The 21,785-nt window shown below is 40.4% G+C and overlaps 1 protein-coding gene across 2 annotated transcripts in view; it reads left to right on the forward strand.

The window, feature by feature from the left end:
* Nucleotides 1–8,056, forward strand: part of TRIQK (triple QxxK/R motif containing) — a 75,046-nt gene extending 66,990 nt beyond the window's left edge. For both annotated transcript variants that reach the window (XM_065398687.1, XM_065398688.1), the window contains exon 5: nt 5,296–8,056. In XM_065398687.1, coding sequence (XP_065254759.1) covers nt 5,296–5,409 — 114 coding nt within the window. In that variant the 3' untranslated portion in view covers nt 5,410–8,056. The remainder of the gene's footprint in view (nt 1–5,295) is intronic.
* The last annotated feature ends 13,729 nt before the right edge of the window (nt 8,057–21,785 follow it).

The raw sequence follows: 21,785 nt of genomic DNA on the forward strand, positions 1-21,785 counted from the left end.
ACATGCTTGAGTTTAAACTAACTAGAAGTAGCTTAGAATTGGAGGGACACACACCTGTTATGTTCAGTCACATTGAGTTTCAAAGTGATATCAGTTCAGAGATTTATACTTATGGACTGGGAGGATTTAAAATAAATACATCTGAATGCTTTTTTCCTGTGAATACTGTAGTTCTCTATGTACAGTATGGGAGTTTGTCTCGTGTCCAAAATTGGTATTTTTCTTCCTCGGTTAGGCCCCAACTCTGCAAACTGCTCAGTATGCGTAGGCCTCAGAGCATTCTCAGAGCCCTACTGACTTCAGTGGAGCTTTGTGCTGGCGTAGGGGTCTATCCATGTAGAGTAGTTTGCAGGATCAGAGACTTAGGCTGGTGTAAATCATTGTAGTCAGTTGTAGTGAGTTACAATGATGTAAAATTGGCATAAATGAGAGGAGAGTCAGATTTATTATATACAATAACTAAGTATGTTTCCTTTATGGAAAAGTCCTACAGAACTTAATAGAGATGAAATCAGTAGGGTTCTACAGAAACAATTCTCAAAACTCTATAGAGATTCATAGAAGATGATATTCCTTCTAAAGACTTGTTTAACCATACTTCAGAATTCTATAGCAGGGATATTAGTCTCTTAAATTCTGTACTGTGGTGAGAAAAAACTGCTGATCATTTTCAGTTAATATCTGTAGCTCTTTTTCCATAAGAATTAATTATTCAGAGTGAAATCCTCTGAGTAAAATAACTTTTACAGAAGAGCGATCCAAAAGTTACCAGTAGTAGGGAGCTAGATTTGTTTTAAGGCGTTGCCTTTATATATGGCTCACAAATTGTAAAGGCTGATATGATATATATAAAAATTAAAATGACAACATTTACTCGTGTTGCAAAGAAAATATAGCAGTTTTGTAGTGTTTTTGGTATGATTTTCATTGCAGGGTTTCTATTTGAAAGTTTATAAATTAGACACGGTTCTAAAACATATTTAGGCTTGGAAGGATTCAATTTTTATTGGTAAATGTCAATTTCACCATGTGCATACAAACCAACAAAAATATTACCTTTGATGATAATCATAATTTACACATAGGCAAAGAAAGAAAAATGCTGCTTGAGAACTTAGAGATTGATTTAAGGATATTTACTTTGTATATTTTGATGTGTGATGTTGATAATTTTGTGTTTTAATGGTTATAAAGCTTTAACTTTTTGAATCTCATTAAATAATTATTGGCTGATCCGCAGTTGTCTGACACCCCCATTAATTGCCACAACTGAGAAAATTTAAATTGATAAAAATAGGAAAAAATGTTTAAACCCATAATTTTTGCACAACTGTGAAAATTTAAATAAATAAAAATTGGAAAAATGCTAAAAAACCATCAATTTTATCTGTTAAAATTATTTTTAAAAATTGAATCCCTGCAACCGTAGACATACTAGACTGCATGCCTAATTGTGAACACTGTATCATTCATTCTGTTAGATCAGTTTGTTACCTGACAAAATTTGTTACTCAAATATTTGCAACCACAGCATGAGTTTTTTTTGTTCCACTGCGTTTCTCAATAACTCAAAGTTGAGGTTCTTGTATAATTCTTAAGCCTAGAATTTTAATACATTAGTTTCACTTCTCTAAGTCTGTTCAGTACTAAGATCTCTTAATGCTTAACAAACATTAGGTCTCCCACCTCCTTCCTAATACTCCTGTGATTGAGGAAAGTAGCAGTATTATCCCCAATTTATAGATGGCAAAACTAAGGTGTAGAGAAACATAAATTCCTAAAGTCATACAACTCATTAGATAATTTGGGAATAGAATTGAGATCTTCTAACTCCCAGTTTCTTTTTATAATCACTAGGAAATGTTTCTTCATTATAAAACATTGCCAACAAGTTTTTTTACGTACAGCACACAATTTTCTAAGGGCGATTGTGGAGAGAGGAGGTGGAGAAGAAGAAAGGTTCGCTTGTGATAAAGTGGAAAGCCTAACATCCAAATGAGAGGGAAAAAATTAATACTGCTCTCTGTGTCAGTGTAAATGGAGGCTGCATTGTAGGGTATTGTTGTCCACTCTTCTGAGCAGATGGAATTTGCAGTTGTGTGTCACTTGTTCATTACATCCTCTTAAAATTAGTAGCTGTGTGGCCAGATGGGTCTGGGAGCACAGCTGTGGATACAAGAAAATAAATGAAACCTGTCTGATGCTGCCATGCCCTTTTGAAACACTGAAAGTGTTGCAACTGCAACAAAGCAAAAATCACGTTCATTTAATATGTTAGTAAATTAGATGTAATTCTTTTTTTAATCAAATCATATAAAATGAGATAAGGTTCAAATTATTGTATAATTCTAATAGGAAGTTCTAGTTACAGCCTATAACAAATGCCCTAAGCAAATTTATACAAACAATTTAAACATTTGTTTAGAAGAATAAAAATCACTTATAAATTAGAGCAACAAGGTAAGTGAGGTAATGTCTTTTATTGGACCAACTTCTGTTGGTGAAGAAGAGCTCTGTGTAAGTTCAAAAGCTTGTCTCTTTCACCAACAGAAGTTGGTCCTATAAAAGATATTACCTCACCCACCTTGTCCCTTTAATATCCTGAGACCAATACCGCTACAACAATACTGCAAACAACTTAAAAATTAAATCGCCATCCCTGTAGAACATAAACCAAAGGGTTCTCATAGAACAAAGATTCATACAGAGCATAAGCCAAATAAGCAGTAATATTTCAGTTTATTAGGTGACATTTGTTTGAATTATTGATCCAACATTCTGATCAAATATAAAATGCATTCATGTAAATGCAAATGAAAGTGCAAATGCAAATGGAGAAGAATGCCAGATCATGGGCCTGATTTTAAAACGTGGAGCTAGTAAAAATTTTAACTCCTTCAGGTTTGGGGACACAATGAGGTATGGCTATTCTACACTTAAAATGCTACAGCAGTGCAGTGTAGACACTACACTCGTCGGAGGTAATCCATCTTCCTGAGAGGTAGTAGCTATGTCGACAGAAGAAGTAGTGTCTACTCGGGGACTTAAGTCAGATGAACTACACTGCTCAGAGAGTGTGTTTTTTCTGAGTGACATAGTTATACCAACCTAATTTTCTAGTAGACCATGCCCTAATCAGAAGGCTGAGGTCAGTACCCAGGTCTGATAGCTCCTACTATAGTTTCCTTCCCACTGTGGCCCTATCTATGGATCTTTCTTGCTGACAATGTCTATCTGACCCCCTCTCTGGCTGTTTTCAAACCCTGCTGTCAGTCTTTCCTTTTCATATTAGTTACTACACACCTACTTAGCTCCTCTTTTCTCCTCCTATCTGTTTATGTATCTGGATGGGTGGTTTGATGCAAATGATTTATAGATGGACCATTGGACCACATTTTTGGTTTATTTTTGGTGGGAGTGGTGAGTATTTGTTTTAACAGAGTTCAGCTGTTTTTATTGAGGGCCCCCTGTACATGATTTAAAAATAAATCACGACAATAGGCAATGCGGTAACATGTAATCACCCTGGTCACCAGTGGAAGTGACAATTTCCATTTATTGTGGCCATATAACAGTGCAGTATTCAAAGTCATACTCCATATTTCACTGCCTATGAAAATGGTAGTAAACACTGTATAACATAGAAGAGTATGTTGCCCTCTCCAGTGAACTGAAAATATTGTTTTTTAATAGAACATTGTCTTTGGAAGTCAAGCATTTTGTGTTGTAAAGAAGTATTGTTATAAGGAGGATAGTTATACTGCAGTTTAATACATTTGGGAGCCTAAGTTAAGTAGCCCTAAGAAAAAGAGGATATGATAACAGACAGCCCTGTGGCATTTACTACAAAAGCGTTTCTCGAATTCTGAAGCCTACTATAAATCAAGTACATTGTAGAGGATTCATTTATTATAATTAAGGCAGCTACAGAAGGGTTTTTCTTTGGAGAGAGGGAGTTAAATGCAAATGCAAACTCTGGTGCATTATTGAAGTGAAGATCATGGAACAGTTTTGTCCTGCACTGAGGGATTTTGCAGATTGGTACCATGGCAGATTGTTTTCTGCTAGGTTGGGAGGTAGGCGTAGCATTTTTCATTGATATTAACTGTGGTGTGATGCTGTGGACAAAAGAGCTAACGAGGTCCCGGGATGCATAGACTGGAATCTCAACTAGGACCAGAGAGGTTATTTTACCTCTGTATTTGGCACTGGTGCGACCCCTGCTGGAATACTGTGTCCAGTTTAGATGCACACAATTCAAGAAGGATGTTGATAAATTTGAGAAGATTCAGAGAAGAGCTACGAGAACAATTAAAGGATTAGAAAACATACTTCTAGTGATAGACTTAAGGAGTTCAATCTGTTTAGCTTACGAAGGAGAAGGTTAAGGGATGACTTGATTACGGTCTGTTGATATCTACATGGGGAATAAATATTTAATAATGGGCTCTTCAGTCTATCAGAGAAAGGTATAACACAGTCTAATGGCTGGAAACTGAAGCTAGAGAAATTCAGACTGGCAATATTAAGTGTAACTTTTTTTTAACATTGAGGGTAACTAACCTTTGGGACAACTTACCCAGGGTCCATGGGTCACTGACAATTTTTAAAATTGGATGTTTTTCTAAAAGATATGTTCTGTGAATTATTTTGGGGAAGTTCTGTGGTGTGTAGGGTAACCAGACGTCCCGATATTTCGGTGTCTGTCCCGATATCCGCCGGCACTGTGTTTTTTTTTGCTCATCCGTAAGGACTCGGCCTTTTTTTTTTTTTTTTTTTTGGCTCTGCCGGCGGCCCCCACCCCGCCATGTGTCCCGATATTTTCTTCCCCTCATCTGGTCACCCTAGTGGTGTGTGTTATACAGGATGTCTGATTAGATAACCACAATGGTGCCTTCTGGCCTAGGAATCTACATCTCTATGAAAAAAGTGATCATATTTCTAGAAAATGCAAAAATAGCCAAACACAATCCAAATTCATTGCTCAAATTTGCATTGAAACCTACAAATTCTTTTATGAACGTTGTCTGTGTTGATTGCCAAAAAGGATATGTCTGGCCCACCAAAAATGGATCATCTCATCAAGTACAATTTTTCCATAACATGCTGAAATGGTGACAGAAAGAAGTGTTAATTAAAAAGCCACTTGGTTGTGTGAACTATATAGTCTGATGAAAACTTAACTTCTGCAGGCTTGATACAGATGGAAGGTAACATTTGTTCCTGATTTATCTGAAATGATGATACCGTATGTAACATTTTATCGTTTTGAAAATTTTTCTCTCGTTTGTACAGGAAGTTGCCCTTGTCCTTGCAGCTATACTGGTATTTCTGTTGGCTTTCTACGCTTTCTTTTATCTTAATCTATCAAGTGAAGTTGACCTTGATCTGGATCCAAATGAAAACTAGCAGATGCAATGTATCTATCCTATCATCAGATTCTCTTCAGGAAAAGCAACTACCTTGAACAACACTGCTTGGGAACACACAGTTCTAATGCGTAATAATACTATGCAATATCTCAATCGCTCTTAAAAATTCATATCTGCAGAACAGGCAAAGAAGACTGATGCAACGCAAGCTGCTTAAGTTAAAACAAAAGCTGTACTATTATGAATTAAATGAATTGTTTACATTATTTGTTTCTCAGGCTGAGAACTCTGATGCCAAAAGACAGTTTTTTGTATATTGGTGTTGGTATTGAAAAGGGTAGATACTGACTTCTGGGTAGTCTGTCCTAACTTAAATCCATGAATCCAAACTTCCCAATAGTGAAATTAGGTTTCCTTTTTTTAAAATACAAAAGAAAAAACAAGTCCCCAAATAAACGTTGCTTTACTGATTTGTATTTCCAGGACATCTGCACCACCCTCAGTCTTGCACTCTCTCACTCTTCACACATGGAGGAAGTCATAGGTAATTTCTCTTTTTAGAAACAGTCTCCCACTTCCTGTAGGGCCTATTTTATATCCTAGATTCTATATGCATATGTATCTACAGTAATCTTTTTTCATTCCTTGCCAACTGCTCAGTGCACATGTGCTCTGTCAGAAATGGCACCTGGATGACAGAAGCTCGAACATTATTAACATATGCCTCTGAAACAGAGTTCCTTGCCTTTTGGGCTGTGTGAACTGGTATATGTAGAAAGTTCAGTTGATGTTGATTTTAATTAGTATACTGCTCTATTATTGATATAAAGATGAAATTCTATTTTAATTATACTGTTCCTGCTAATTGCAATAGCAACTTTGCTTCTCTCATTAGGAGGATGTGGTAAAAAATTGTGTTCCAGTTATACTATCTTTTCCCCATCAAACTAATGTAAGGGGTTGTACCAGCTAACAAATCTTTTTCATGCATACTCCCCAAAACTGGAAGAGTCTTGACTCCCCGAGATCTGTTAGAAACTCTGTTGGCAAATTAACCCTAATTTCTCTTATATAACAGTCTTATAACTAAGGGATAAACCACTGAGTTCCCTTTGTTTAGTAACTATTTTTGGAAGTGTCCAAGTTAGACTTAGATTTGACATGAGGATATTGGAGGCAAAGAGAAGCCAAAACATAACTAATAGTATAGTATATAAGACTATGTTTATTTTAAATTGGCCCACAGCCCCATTATCACCACTTAAAACCTGGTTCAGGAATTTAGATCAATATGGCTAATTTTTAGACCATACAGTATTGATGCCTATATACCCTATGACTCTCTAAGGATACACTTTTTATTCGGTTTGTGTAATACAGGACACATTTCATCTAGAAATGCAGAATACACCAGCATCTCCAACATATGTATGAAAAGGAAATATTATACTTATTTCTCATTCTCTAAATTGTGACTTTTCAAGTCACCAAATCCCCCAAATCATACATTCTTAGTACTTGTAGTCCAGTAATATTATATATGCCACCAATGTGTAGCAACATATAGCACTCAGAGTGAAGCCTTTTATGACATGTGGCATTCCTTTCAGTGTAGTGAAAGGCAATCACAAGCTGGCATTTTGGATGTGACATGCCTTTCACTTCACTGAGTGCCATACCACATGTCTCAAAATGCTGCAGTCCTCTTTCATTTTGCAAGAGCAATTTCCATTTTCCACTAACTCACAGGATGCTGTAAGGATTATGTAGCTAATGTTTGTACAGTGCTTTGTATGAGACATGCAATAGAAGTGCTAAGTATTTTATATTGCCATATATATTGTGTTCTGAAACAGTTAAATGAAAAGAAGAATATTTCTAACTTAAAATAGTAACTTGAAGTTATTAGAACAAGAACATTTCCCATATTGTGTGAGTCACAAGTAAAAACCAAACTATATCTGTGGATGAATGAAATCTATATATTGGTTTATGGACCACAAGACCCCTAGACTAGAAAGTATCACAAATCTCCATTATGTTCTCAAGTGCTGCATTTTGCATTTGGCTATTATTCATTCAGGTGACCAACATAACTAAGTCACATGTAACTAGAGAGCTGCCTATTGCTTAGAACATCTGAGGAGAATCATGCCCAGTGCACATGGGAATATATGGAGAATATTGCAGCAAATACATGGAAAATATTGCACTTGTGCTTTCAGTCCACTAGTTACAGACAGGGGGTTGTTAATAGCAGATGTCCCAGCTTTAGTCAAACTATCCGCATGTTTTATTTTTTAATTTATAAACACAAATGCATTAAACGTAGGGCCTGAGTTGGGTCTTGCTTACACCTCTTTTCACGGACTCCTTTGACTTCAGTGAAATTACTCCTGCTTACTCCTAATTACTCACACTACTGTGAGATCAAAATCTGGCCTGTGATTATGTCTCCCAGTATACCTTTTGGAGCACAGCAGGTATCTATTCCTGATATCTTTAAGTGAAGTTGCTTTTAGCACCTCAAATGCATGCTAGGTGTGCACTCGCTCTCGCTCTCTCTAATTATGATACCTATGTATATATCTGAGATCAGAAGCAATCCCATAATTTTTTAGGTCATTTGTCTTTGTAACCATAGCTCATGGACTATTTTAATAATAAAATGAATTTTTAAACTTTGTACTTTTTTGAAAGCGCTTATTAAAGTTGGATCTATTGCATTGCTATGAAACGTACATTTGAAAGAACATTAAATTAGCTTAGATAACACAATATACGAGTTTGAGCAGTGCTACCAAAGAATGCACATTGTTTATAAGTTTTGGAGCAAACCAACTGATTCCTGCCCCTGGTTTAAATGTTGAAAATGTAACAAAGAGAGCTTCACTTGTGTTCTAGTCTCTTCAAATACAGTACATTTTACAAATGGAAATGCTCTGTTTTGGTCCTGATCATATTAAACCGATAGAAAATACTGTAATAGTAATTGTATATGGCTTGCTACCACCTTGAACTTGACTCAACTCCATGGGGCAGCTACAAAATGAGGGAGTTCAACTCTGGGGATAGAGCAGGCTCCAGTATTGCTGCAGCCCTCTGCTTATGGAGTGCATCTTTAAACTCCAGCCCAGGCTCCTAGCCAGCAGAAGCTGCTTAGGAGATGCACTGAATCAGAGCAGCTCCAGCTGGTCTAGGCTTGTCTGGCCATGCCCTCTTTTTTGGGCAGTGATGAATGGCTCTAGGTCCTGCAGAAGAATGAGGGTTGCTGCTCTGTTTCACCTCCCCACTTAGATAGATGTTTTGCCTTTGGAGGGACTGTAGCTGCTAGCAATGATCCTGAGTAATACAGCTTGGTTCAGTACCTGTTTTTTCTTTGGCAAGTAAAAGCAGAATTTGGAACAATGTCAGGAGTACAACAGAAGCCTAAGAACTCCATAATGGTGGTTACAATGGTACAAATAGTACAGGATGTATGCATTGCCACTTAGTTACTACCTATATTTGTAGTAATCCATGAATGTGTTTTTATTAGAAATGAGGGATGCACTGTAATTATATCTCTAACAAGGGCCTCAGAGATGTATTTAAAATTTCATTGAAGGGTGCTTTATTTAAAGATCACTGAAGCTTGTTAACTAGGCACCATGTGATCCTGTGTATATCATAGCCCTATCAACTTACCCAATTAGCTGTAGCAACGATGATATATATAAGGTTATGCATTTACATCTAACTGAGAACATATGAGATAGTTCTTTTGTTTGCTTAGGTTTTCAGGGTAGTCCTCGACTCTGGATAATAATTGACTTGCCCACTTGATCACAGATTATATTTAAAAATAAATAATTTAAATGATCCTTTCTAATGGGATAGGGCAGAAACTGAACTAAAAGGCCTATACTGGTTTAGTGAAATTTACTACTACTGAAGGGGTTCATCACTTAATTTAGGGCTAGGTTATGTATGGTCCATTTGCAAATGAGCAAGAAGCCTCTAACAACTCCCAATGGGGAAGTACTCCATACTGTTCCAACATGGGCTTGTGCCTATAAGGCACAATAGAGTCCTTATTTTTCAAGGTCAAGTGGAATGTGCTTAAAATCAATTTAGAATCCCAACAAACAGAATAATAAAGATTTTATGGCATTTAGAGTTTCATATAAACTAGCATAATAACCAGTGATTCCTATGACTAAGCAAATAACAATATGGGATTGCAATAAGTCTGCAGAAATATGGTGTTTGGACTGCTTCTGAGCATAGTAGATTATGCTTGCATTTGTAGAAATGAATCCATAAAATGAATAAACTGGCAAAGATTGTGTGTACAACATTGAGTTTGACGACACCCTGGGAGAGGGGAACAGACTTGCATTTTTTGCAGCACTGTGCTTCTTCCCTTCATCCTAGTTACTGCTTACTTTGCCTTAGCACACCAGGCTATATGTTTAGTACATATTTCCAAGAACAGAAAAGGATTTTTATACAGTATGTCAATGCATTTAATTGACAGCATCCTCTCCTTTTTTTTTTTTTAATGACAACCAAATTGGTGAAGAGACAGCCAAAATGTTAGGTACCAGTGTCTCTCAAACAGATGTCACGCCATTATTTTTTAGCTCGTTTAGATGAATAAACATGTTAAACTGTGAAGTATTACATTTTAGATTTTTTCATTAAAAATAAGGACAATCTGTTTACTGTCCCTAATTGAGACAACAATCTTGGTGGTTGCCAATTTTGACAGTTGTAACAATGAACTATAGATGTTGGGACCAATCAAATAACTGGTGATAGTGAAGGATAGTTCATGTGAAAGGCTCCTTTTTAATGGACACTTATTTCATGGATGTATTTTTTCTAACTTCTGGAAATATAATCATGTTATATCGGTTTTGCATGATAAGCCCTCCACAAAAAATCATTCGAGCAATAGATTTGTTTCTATGTCTTTTTATTAAATCACTCAAAATATGAATTACAGTTCATAGATGGGCCCAAGTGACAAAATCCATATTTTACTCCAAACACTCACAAAGGAATGTTTGTTCAGAACCATTATAGAGATCGGCCAAGCATGGACTTTGGATCTGCTGAAGTTTGGGAAAATTTTAGAGGGGAGCTTGGATCTGGACGAGGTTTGACGATCTCTGATAGAATGTAGGGATTTTAGAGCATAGAGGCATGAGGAGCGAGGACAATAGAAAATGTGATGATTGGCTGATGTAACCCTGGTGTCACAATCCCACTGTGACAGAGAGAAGAAGAAAGGAGAACTGATTATCACTTTAAGTCTGATGTCAGAAATCTTTTTGGGAGGATCTTGGGGGTTTGGATGAAAGAGAGAGAGAGTGTGTGTGTGTGTGTGTGTGTGTGTGTGTGCGCGTGTGTCACTCTCCTGACTTTGATGCCTCATCTCTACAGAGCTTATCCCCCTGTCCTGAATTACAGCAGCCATGGGGTTTCTCTCGTGTATACCAGCTGCAAACAAGGCCTGAAACGACAGCTGAGCATTGACATGGCACGGGGGCATCCTAGTCATGTTCCCTTTTCTCTGGATACACCCTTTTCCCTCTGTTACACTAACAGTAGAGAGGGGGAGTGGCATAAGAGCCCCTATGCTGGTTTACACCATCAGATGATCACCTGTGCACAGAGTTGACCCTCCCTGCACCTGTTGTGCTGGCTTTAGAGCCAAATTCCACTGATTCATCTGAGGTTTTTTGGAAGGTAAAGAAGAGCAAAACACGGTTCATCCTACATGGAGAGAAACTTCTACCACCTTTCATTTGTGATTTGTTATCACAAATAGTTGGATGCTCTGATATTTGGGATGTGTGTTCAGATGGGCAAGATGCTAGAAAAAGGTTTTTCCTATTCAAATTTCAGCAATTATGACCAGCGCTCGTGTCTACACAGGTGTTTTTCTTCTTTAGCACCCATGTGTGACAAGTTGTAAAAGCACTCCATCTTGTAAGGATAGGTTCATGCCTATCATCAGCCTCCTCTGGTGAGGGTTATGGAAGGGAAGGGAAAGCTGGAGCAATGGATGCTATCTTGGGGAGGAAAGTATCCTGTCTTCTCCCCGCCCTGCCAGTTGAAGCTGGAAAGGCCTCAGCTGGTTATACCCAGTAGTTTGAGATTTTTTGTTTGTGTTTTGGAACTAAAGAGAGTCCTGAAGAAAGGAAGGCGAAGAGATCTGTAGCTGGGACTTTATATTTCCTTCCCTGGCTGGTGAGTCTGCACATCAGCCCACTGTTGTGAGAAATGCAATTTATTAAGATTCCTCTCAGGTTGTAATCTTGAAGGTCTCTAATTTGAACTAAGATGGTACTGTTTTCGACTCGAAGCAAGGCTGTTTGTAACAGTTGTCTCAAGAGTTCTCACCAGCTTAATGAGCTGGTAGCAGCTCATTTTAAAACGGCAGGCAATCATATGTGTCTTTATCTGTTCATTAATCATTGGTATTCTCAAGCTGCTCTGCTCCAGCAATTCTTTACCTTTGTGCCACTGTATCTGTCTTTCAAATGCTACCAGTTTGTGATATGCAAACAAAAGAACATGGGGGTTCCTCCAAATCTTTACTAAATTCAAGAATTAATTCAAACACAGGCAACTTTCTTAGGGCAGATTACTAAATTTTCAAAATGATTTATGTTTATTTTAGAATTCACAGCAATTTACAACCTGATCTACACTTGTGAACATCTGACAATCTTGCTTTATTCTTAAAGACTTTGAGTACGATCTTAACTTTAAACATGAGTAACCTCATTGACTTCAAAATTTGGTTGTATTCTTCATGAGAACACTTCACAAAATAACCATTGTCTGCTTTTAATTCATAGGAAATTTGCTTTGTTCCTAGATGATATAACTTGGTCACCAGCTGGAAACTGAGGTTTACCTCTCCCTTCCCTCAAATTCCTCAAAAAAAATCCATTGCATCTGAAATTTGGCATTTATGATCTCTGTCAGAGGGGAATATTATGCTCAAATTCAAGGTTGGTCTTAGAAGAGATATGGCACTACCAAAAGAGAAGTTTTGTTCTCTTTTTAGAACCCTTTTTAATACTTTGCGTTAAGTATCTAAACTCCTCATGAGCAAAGTTTACCTTCTGCCTTCAGAGATTTTCAACCAGATAGCATGCGAGACTGGAAAGTCTGAAATACAACACAAAATAGAATTTGAATGTAGATTCTCTCTCTACTTTACCACATTGGTGGCATATTCAGAATACATGGTGGATGGTATGTGATTATAAAGGCCATGTCTACACATTTGAGAGAGTTTGTATTAGTCATTCATGGCTGTGGCCATCCAAGACTCATGCTGATAAAAACATTCTTTACCGTACCATGTCATTAATATTAGTATTTATGTACACCCATGAGACACAGCTGTCACTTTATATAAAGAACCAAAGGTGCTCAATCTGAAGCAGAAGATAACTTCCCTTCTGTGCACTTTAAGATGAAAAACAAATGTATATAAGATATTGTCCTGACCAAGGGTGTTGGGATGAAAGAGTAATTCTCCAAGGAAGAGGGTATTTGGACAGTGTGTAACATGTACAATTAAGAAAACAATATGAATATTAAGGGCAAGAGCTTCCATGTTGTTACATGCCTGCTAAAGGATGTAAAGAGGCATAGATGTCCCTCCTTCCCCTATATTGTATATGTGTGCTACTGCTTACACTGCAAAGAGGGAGAGAGTAGCGTCCATTCCCTTCCTGCACAGCTTAGTGGAGAGTGTGTGACCAGGGTTTGGGATGGAGTGTGGAACCTTATGAATGGACCAGTGCACCTGAACCAGCATGGAATGGGAACTAATCTGCTACTGGCATAGCCCAGTAGAAGATTACTTTCCTCTGGAGTTAGGGAGGAACCAGGATATTAATTGTGACCTTCAGAACTATGGTTCATGTCCTGGGCTGCCCTGGCACCAGCGCAGAAGCTCTGTCCCTCACTCAGCAGATTCATAAATCATATTAATAAATGATTCAGTATTTCCCAGAAATTGAAAAAAATAAAAAATCACTATTGCGTTCTTATTTATTTAGATATTTAAAATGTGCCTGTCAAAACTCAAAGCACACGTGCAATAATGTAAATACAAATGGTACAAAGCAATTCAGACTAATGGAAAAAATTAGGCTGCCCTTCAATTGCTCAGTCAATCCACCCAATGAAGCTATCAACACTCAGCTGAACTATAGACCAGACCTGTTGGTCCCGTTGTGCCCTTCCCTCTCACCACTCTAAAAAGCCTGAAAGAACAGTTCTATCTAGACTATCAATCAGCATTTATATAGCACATATCACCATAGCATTAGGTGATGTACAAGGATTACAAGTACAGTAACATCTGCCTAGGGGAGAATGGTCTCCAAGGCTTCATTTTACTCTGCATATAATCTGGGCTTCACAGTTTTCCTAGAAAGTGGCACTTTAAAAGTTTCTTCTATTTTCTGACAGTTTCTACCAGTTGCAGAGAGATCTCATACACTTAAAACGAGGAGTAGTGTGGAGAGTGATAAACGCTTCCAAGATGGAAAACAAACCGTTTAAAGTAAGATTGCTGTACGTGAGCCCTGTTTAACAAGAGACAGAAGAACTGGCTCAGATTCTGTGGCAAGGGGTTTCCAGTGTCAGAGCAGAAGCCCAAGGCTTTTGTGTTGACAGATCTTGATGGATCCACAGGGGTTGGAGACAGATGTACTGCTAGATGGATGGTGGTGCTTTGATACAGGACTATGTGACGTATCTTGTACAGTGTGTCGTGTTGTGTGATTGCCTTCTGCTTGTTGCTTTGTTCCAGGCCACCAGGTAGCTTTGGCAAAAGGAAGGCAGATTATGTGAATCCTTCTTGCTGGTACATAGCCCCTCCATGGTCAAAACTCTTGCTTCCCATGGCACCAGCTGGAAATTGACTGCAGCTTCAGGCTAAATGTGCAAGAGATCTCAGAGCACCATGGGCCCCAGAGGTAGAGTGTGCAGGCTCACGGGCCTGTGAATATGCCCTGGCACTCACCTACTATGCCCCAGATAAGGGTAAATAGTCCCAACCATGGGTTAAATGGTGAAGGTGGCTATCCTTCATGCGAAGATGTACAACTTCTTAAAGTGGCATATTAGCCCCTACCTATGGGTTAAATAGCTGCATCCTAACCAGCTGCTTTTTGCAGTTTTCTGTACCAATTGGGCATTTGTCTGGCCACGATGAGAGAGTGGGATTGGCTGATGCACAACCCCTCACACTTAATTCCACTTAATATGCAAGTAGTCAGTTTGTCTCACAAGTCTCAAGTCCTGAAGCAATGGGGGAGTGGCAATGGGGGCAGACAGAGGATGCTGTTGGGAATGCCTGGTCGCAAACCTGCACGCATGGTGGTGTGGACATGATGGTCGCTTATCATAGACACTGGAGAAGCTGCATCATTTGTATCCTGCCCATGCATCAGAGCAGCCCTTTTTAGGGACAGCCCTGCTCTCCCCAATCTGAGGAAAGGGGAGAAAAGGATCCCTAACCAATGCCTGCTCCATTTCCTGACCTGACAGCTTACCGTGGCTAGCTGATCATCCAACTCTGCAGTCAAAATACAACGAATGTGAAGTATATAAAACACACCATCAATACTGCCTCGTGGAATGTCCAGATGCTTCTGGACACTGATACCTGAGCATGGAGGATGATTGCCATTATTGCCTGAGAACTGAACAAATATGAGATTGACATCACTGCTCTCAGTGAAACTCACTTCGCCGATGAGTCTCAGCTTGAAGAGGTTGGTGCTGGATATATCTGCTGTTGGATCGGTTTGACTGCTGCCAAAAGGCACCAGTCAGGTGTTAGTTTTGCCATTTGAACATCCATTTCACAGGAGCTGGATTCTCTACCAAAAGGCATCACTGACTTATGGTTCTGCATATTAGTCTGTCCAGTGGAAGATGTGTTATGCTCATTAGTGCATATGCTCTCACTGTGCCAAACCCCATAGAAACAAAGGAAAGATTCTACGATGATCTAAAAAGCATCATTAGATCAATTCCACTCAATGACAAACATAATCCTGGGAGATTTTAATGCCAGAGTCAGCTGTAATTATACAGTCTGGAAGAATGTCATTGGCCACCATGGCACTGGCAGTGAAAATTCCAATGGTACTCTTTTTCTTTCCACCTGTGCTGCCAATGGATTGGTCATTACCAATACTGTATTCCAGCAAGCAAACAGATTTAAAACAACATAGATACAGCCTCATTCCCGCCACCAGCATTTGATAGATTTTGTCATAATGTCCAATTGTGATCTGCGGGATGTGAACCTGACCAGGCTGATGAGAGGTACTGACTGTTGGTCTGACCAAAGACTGGTGCAGAGCAAAATGTAGCTAGCCATCTGTTCCAAGATGCATCAGTAGGGAGCCAAAACCATAAATAAACTTAACGTCCAGAAGCTCCAGCTCTTAGATAAACAGAAAGAACTGCGCAAATGATTTCAGAGGCTTTTCCATCCTCAGACAATCCTGTAATGGATGTTGAGGCTGAGTGGAGCCAGCTTCACGATATAACCCTCAGTTCTGCCAGTTACATGCTAGGGTTTAGCACAAGGAAACATCAAGATTGGTTTGATGAAAAGGCCTCAGAAATTATGCACGTACTTGACTCGCTGCATGTGGCATATCTCTTCTTCAGCTATCCCTCGATTCGAGGATGATGTCTGCCAAGGGAGTTCATTGGTGTGTTTTTAAGTGTTGGAGGAGCCCAATTCGTGCCCTGCAGATTTTCCCACAGAAGTGACAGGTGTAATCTTGGAGGAAACATAGTTTTTGGCTGGACTGTTGTGCCCTTTCTTTCCTCCTTTGTCGCTTCTCTGTCTCATAAGCACGTCTGTTCTCCTCAAAGTGATCTGTGGCTTGGTGTATGGTGTGGCGCCACTGTGTTCTGTTCCGTGCCATTTCTCCCAGTTTGTTGGGTTGATGCCTCCCTTTTTAAGGTGTACTTTCAGTATGTATTTGAAGCACTTCTGCTGCCCTCCGCAAGCCCTTCTTCCCTGACTTAACTGAGAGAAGAGTACTTGCTTCGGGAGGTGAGTTTCAGATACACGTACACAGTGGCCAGCCCAGTAGAATTGGTGTTTCATGACCTGCGCTTCAATACTGCTGATGTTGGCTGCAGAGAGAACACTGGTGTTAGTGCATCATTTTTCCCAGCTGATCCTGAGAATCCTCCTGAGGCAGCACTGCTGGAACCATTCCAGCTGCTTGAGTTGCCGTCTGTAGGTTATCCAGGTCTCTCACCCATAGAGAAGAATGGGGATGACAACTGCCTTGTAAACCAAGATCTTGGTAAAGACTCGTTTGAGTAGTCTTTCTAAGGATGTGCTGGCACAGCGGATCCTGTATTCAATTTCTGTGTTAATGCTGGCTGTTTGGGAGAGGTGGCTGCCAAAGTATGGAAAATGGTCCACATTTTCAAGGGGTTCTCCACTGATAGTTATTTGTTGAGTATGAAGAGTAGTTTGTGCAGGTGAGGGCTGGTAGAGTACCTTGGTTTTCCCGATGTTGAGAGAGAGATCCAGGTTGTGATAGGCATCTGCAAAAAGATTTAGGGTGCTTTGCAGGTCGGCCTCTGTGTGTGCAAGAATGACGCAATCATCTGCATACTGAAAGTCAGTGATGCCAGTTCTCTTGATCTTAGATTCTGTTTTGAGACTATGGAGATTGAGGAATTGGCCATCCATACGATACTCAATCCAGATTCCATCAGGAAGGTGGTCACAGATGAGAATCAGGATCAAGGCAAGGTAAATGGAGAAGAGTGTTGGAGCAATGACACAGCCCTGCTTGACACCAGTGTGAATGATAAATGGTTCGGTCTCTGAGCTGTTGCACAGTATGGTGGCAGTCAGCCCATCATGGAGTAGTCTGATGATAGAAATGAATTTCTGTGGACAGCCAAACCTATACAGCACCTTCCATAGGGCAGCATGACTGATAGAGTCAAAGGACTTGGTTAGGTCGATGAATGCCATGAACAGTCCCAGGTGTTGCTCTCTGCATTTCTCCTGAATCCGTCATGCCCTGAAGATCATGTCAGTTGTGCCTCGGGATGGCCTGAAACCACACTGGGATTCAGGGAGGAGTTCCTCAGCAAGGGGGAGGAGGTGCTTTAGTAGGATCCAGGCAAGGATCTTCCCTGCGATGGAGAGGAGGGCAATACCTCTGTAGTTCCCGCACAAAGATTTGTCCCCTTTCTTTAATATTGTAACTATGTTGGTGTTCTTGAAGTTAGGTGGAATTTCTTCGCAGGTTCAGATATTGTTGAGGAGTTGGCAAAGTTTGTGCTGAAGCATTGTTCCACCAGCTTTAAAAACCTCAGCTGGGATGCCATCTGGGCCTCGTGCCTTTTGATTTTTTGATGGGTTATGGCATGCCGGACTTCCTCAGAAGATGGGGGATCAGCAAGGTGTTCCATTGCTGAGCGTTGTGGAATAGACTCAATGGTGTCTTCAGAGATGGTGGATTCGCCGTTTAGTAGGCTCTCAGCTCCTTCGATCATTGTTTAATGGCTGCATTGTTCTTGAGGAGGGTGGAGCCATCCTGGAAACATAAAGGGGTTGAGCCTTTGGAGCTTGGCCCATATGTAGATTTATTTCTTGAAAGAAGCTTCTCATGTCATCCTGGTCTATGAAACCCTGGCTCTCAGAGGCCTTCTCTTGCCACCACTTGTTTTTGATGGCACATAGCCTCCTTTGGACTTTGGCTTTGAGCCGGTGATAAGCCTCATGTTTTTGTTGGTTAGAGGAATCATTTTGCCACTTACAGAATGCATTTTTCTGTTGAATTAATGCTAGGATTTCCTCGTTGTTTTCGTCAAACCAGTCTTGGTACCAATGAGTGGAATATCCTATGGTTTCAGCACATGTACTGTGAATGGTATTTTTAAGTTGATCCCAGTACTCTTGAATGTCAATGATGTTATCAGGCAAGTTAGAGAGTTTCTCAGACAAGTGCTGGCTGGTGGAATGTCTCGCAGCTGGCTTGGTCTTGAAGTGCAGAAAGTTACTCTCTGATGGACTGCAATCTTGTTATGATGAAGAGACTTGCATGGGCTAAAGACCCTCGGAGCTACATCGTGCATAGCTTTCATACTCCTGGTAGGGTCCCCCTTGGTGAGCAGGTCTAAGGTGAGGCTCTTGACTAATCGCCGTCCAAACTTCACAAGTCCCCATGGTGGATTGGGCGCATATAGAGAACCTTCTAGTACTCTGTGACTGTGAAGATGAGAGCTGCAGCAGGAGGAAGGCCCCTGGTTGTCTTGGATCTCCTTGCCATTGGGTCAGGGTTTTCCTCTTGTCAAGTCTGGTGTGGTTACTGCCTGCGCACCGGTTTCCCCATGTTAAAAGATTTCACATGCAGGCCTCTGCCAAAGGGCTCACACCCACACAAAGCCCTGCGGCGACAGACGAGTGGCGAGGAAGACAGGAGACGTGATCTCTGGTAGTCTTTAGTCACAAATCTGCACGCAGGTGGCAGCCATGTGAAGGTCGTCTTGCGCTTGGATGAGACAGAAGTGTATTTCGGCAGCAGCAGCTGTGACTGAGCAGGCCTTTTTAGGATCCCCTCAGCTCACCCCAAATGAGGAGAGGGCTAGAAAAGGTGCCCCAAACATAGACTGTTTCACACTTTTCTGACAGGATGGCCACATCCAGTGGGATCACTCAACTCTGCGGCCGAAACAAGAGATATAAGACAATGAATTTCGCCACCTGGAATGTCCACACCCTTATGGACTCTCAGCACAGTTAATGCCCAGAAAGAAGAACTGCCATAATTACCAGAGAACGGGCAAAAGTCAACATTGACATTGCAGCTCTTAGTGAGACACGCCGGGCTGAGGAGGACCAATTAAAAAAGGATGGAGGTGGCTACGCCTTCTTTTTTTTTTTTTTAAAGAAAAGCCACCTGAAGAGAGACGCATTCACAGGGTTGGCATTGACATAAAAAATAAGATCGACACTCAGCTTTTGGAGCTTCCCATGGGGATCAACAAACGTCTCATGACTCTTCGGCTCAAGCTCAGCAACAACCAATATGCCATAGTCATCAGTGCATACACCCCAACACTTGATGATGAGGAAGACAACAAGGAGCAGTTTTATAGCACTCCTCACAGCCACACCTAAGGCAGACAAACTCATCTTCCTGGGAGATTTCAGTGCCAGAGTCGGATGGGACTCCCAACTCTGGAGCGGCACAATAGGCAAAAAAGGGGTGGGAAATGTAAACCCCAATGGTATTCTCCTCCTCAGCAAATATGTGGAGCATGACCTGCTTATCACAAATACCATCTTTATACCATCTTTAGGCAGAGTAACAAATTTAAGACCACGTGGAAACATCCTCGGTCCAAACACTGGCACTTCTTTGACTATGTTACAGTCAGAGCCCAAGATTACGCCGATGTCCATATAACACGAGCCATGAGAGGTACAGATCACTGTTGGACAGACCACTGATTAGTAAGCTCAATCATGTACCTGCAGCTCGTTCCACCACACCACAAACACCCAAACACTAAGCAAAAGCTGTACAATGTCAAAGCACTTCAAGACCATGTGGACCACCAAGAAAGCTGCCTATCACAGCTTTAAGCACTCTTACCATTCTAAGCTGTTTATAAAGAAAGATAATTGGTGGAAGCACACAGCAGAAAATATCCAATAGGCTGCAGACCAGAAAGACCTTAAACGCTTTAATGATCAATTGAAAATGGTTTTTGGTCCTGTATCTGATGGTAGAGTTCCCTTCCATCGTGTAGGTGTCAGTATACTACACACACACAAGAAGAACCATCATCAATTGTTGTACTGAATACTTTAACAGTCTATTCAATCATCCATCTGCAATTCTGGAAGCTGCTATCAACGATATACCACCGTTCTCAATACACAAAGAACGCACTAAGCCGCCAATTCTTGAGACAGAAGCCGCCATCAAACATTTGTCACAAGGAAAGGCACCTGGATTAAACAGATTACCACCAGAAGTCTATAAGCATAGTGATTATCACATGTTTTAAATGCTCACCTGGCTCTTCAGCATCATCTGAGAGCAGGAGACCATGCCTCAACAAGGATGCCTCAGTTGTCCATATATACAAATGCAAAGGTGATTGAGCAGTCTGTGACAACCATTGTGGTATCCTGCTTCTTTCCATTGCTGGGAAGATTTTGGCATGTCTTGCTCAATAGATTCTCCACCATCACTGATAACATCATCTCAGAGAGTTAGTGTGGCTTTCATGTTGGATGTGGAACAGTGAATATAATTTTTGCTGCTCACGAAATACAGAAAAAGTGCTGGGAACATAACCATGACCTCTGTTTGGTGTTAGTAGACTTGACAAAGACCTTTGACACTGTTAGTCGCGAGGCTAGATCTTGCACAAAGTTGGTGCCTGCACAAATTCATCACCACTGTATGCTCATTCCATGCTGGAAAATGGAGCTTCATCAGAGCTTTTCTTTGTCATGAATGGCATTAAGCAGGGCTATGTGCTCGCACCTACACTGTTTACCATTCTCTTTGGTGCTATGCTGCTAGATTATTTCAAAAGACTGAGTGGGGTGTTTACATGCAATTCCACACAGATAGCAGCATCTTCATGCTCACACTACAGCAATCAACTTGTTTGTCAGTCAGTTCCTCTTCATTGGGGGTACCTCAGCAAGCTATAATGCACTTGTAGCATATACCATCAAAGACGTGCAGCATCTAATCGACAGCTTTTTTAGATCGGCCAAAGCAATTTGGACTCTCAGTCTCTAGAAAACCGAAGTGCTTTACCAGCCTGCTCCAGGAAAAATGTATTCTCCCTCCAAAATTGCAATTGATGATACACTGCTTAATGCAGTAGAAAAAAATTGCAGTCTTTGTAGCACTCTGTCTAATAATGCCATGATTGATGATGAAATCACATAGCCCATTTCTAAAGCCAGTTCTTTCTATGGTCAACTTTGTAACTGCCTGTGGAGTATGAGAAGTATTTGGCTTCAGACCAAGATTAGTCTCTGTCATGCAATCCTGTTAAGCATTCTTCTCTATGGCTGTGAAACATAGACACTCTGTAGCAGGCACTTTAAGCAGCTAGAGCGTTTTTACCTGTGCTGTCTGCATCTCCTCTGTAACATCAAGTGGTCGGACAGGATACCAAACATTGAATTCCTAGACTGGTGTTGCATGACTAATGTTGAATCAATGATCATACAAACGCATCTTCACCGTGCTGGTCACCTTGTACATATGGATAATGCATGACTCCCCAAAGCCGTATTTCATGGACAGTTGAAAATGGGAGCATATAGATTGGGAGGCCAATACAAACAATAAAAGGAAA

This window comes from Emys orbicularis, chromosome 2 (genome assembly GCF_028017835.1).
Source record: "Emys orbicularis isolate rEmyOrb1 chromosome 2, rEmyOrb1.hap1, whole genome shotgun sequence".
In the NCBI taxonomy this organism is placed as follows: domain Eukaryota; kingdom Metazoa; phylum Chordata; order Testudines; family Emydidae; genus Emys; species Emys orbicularis.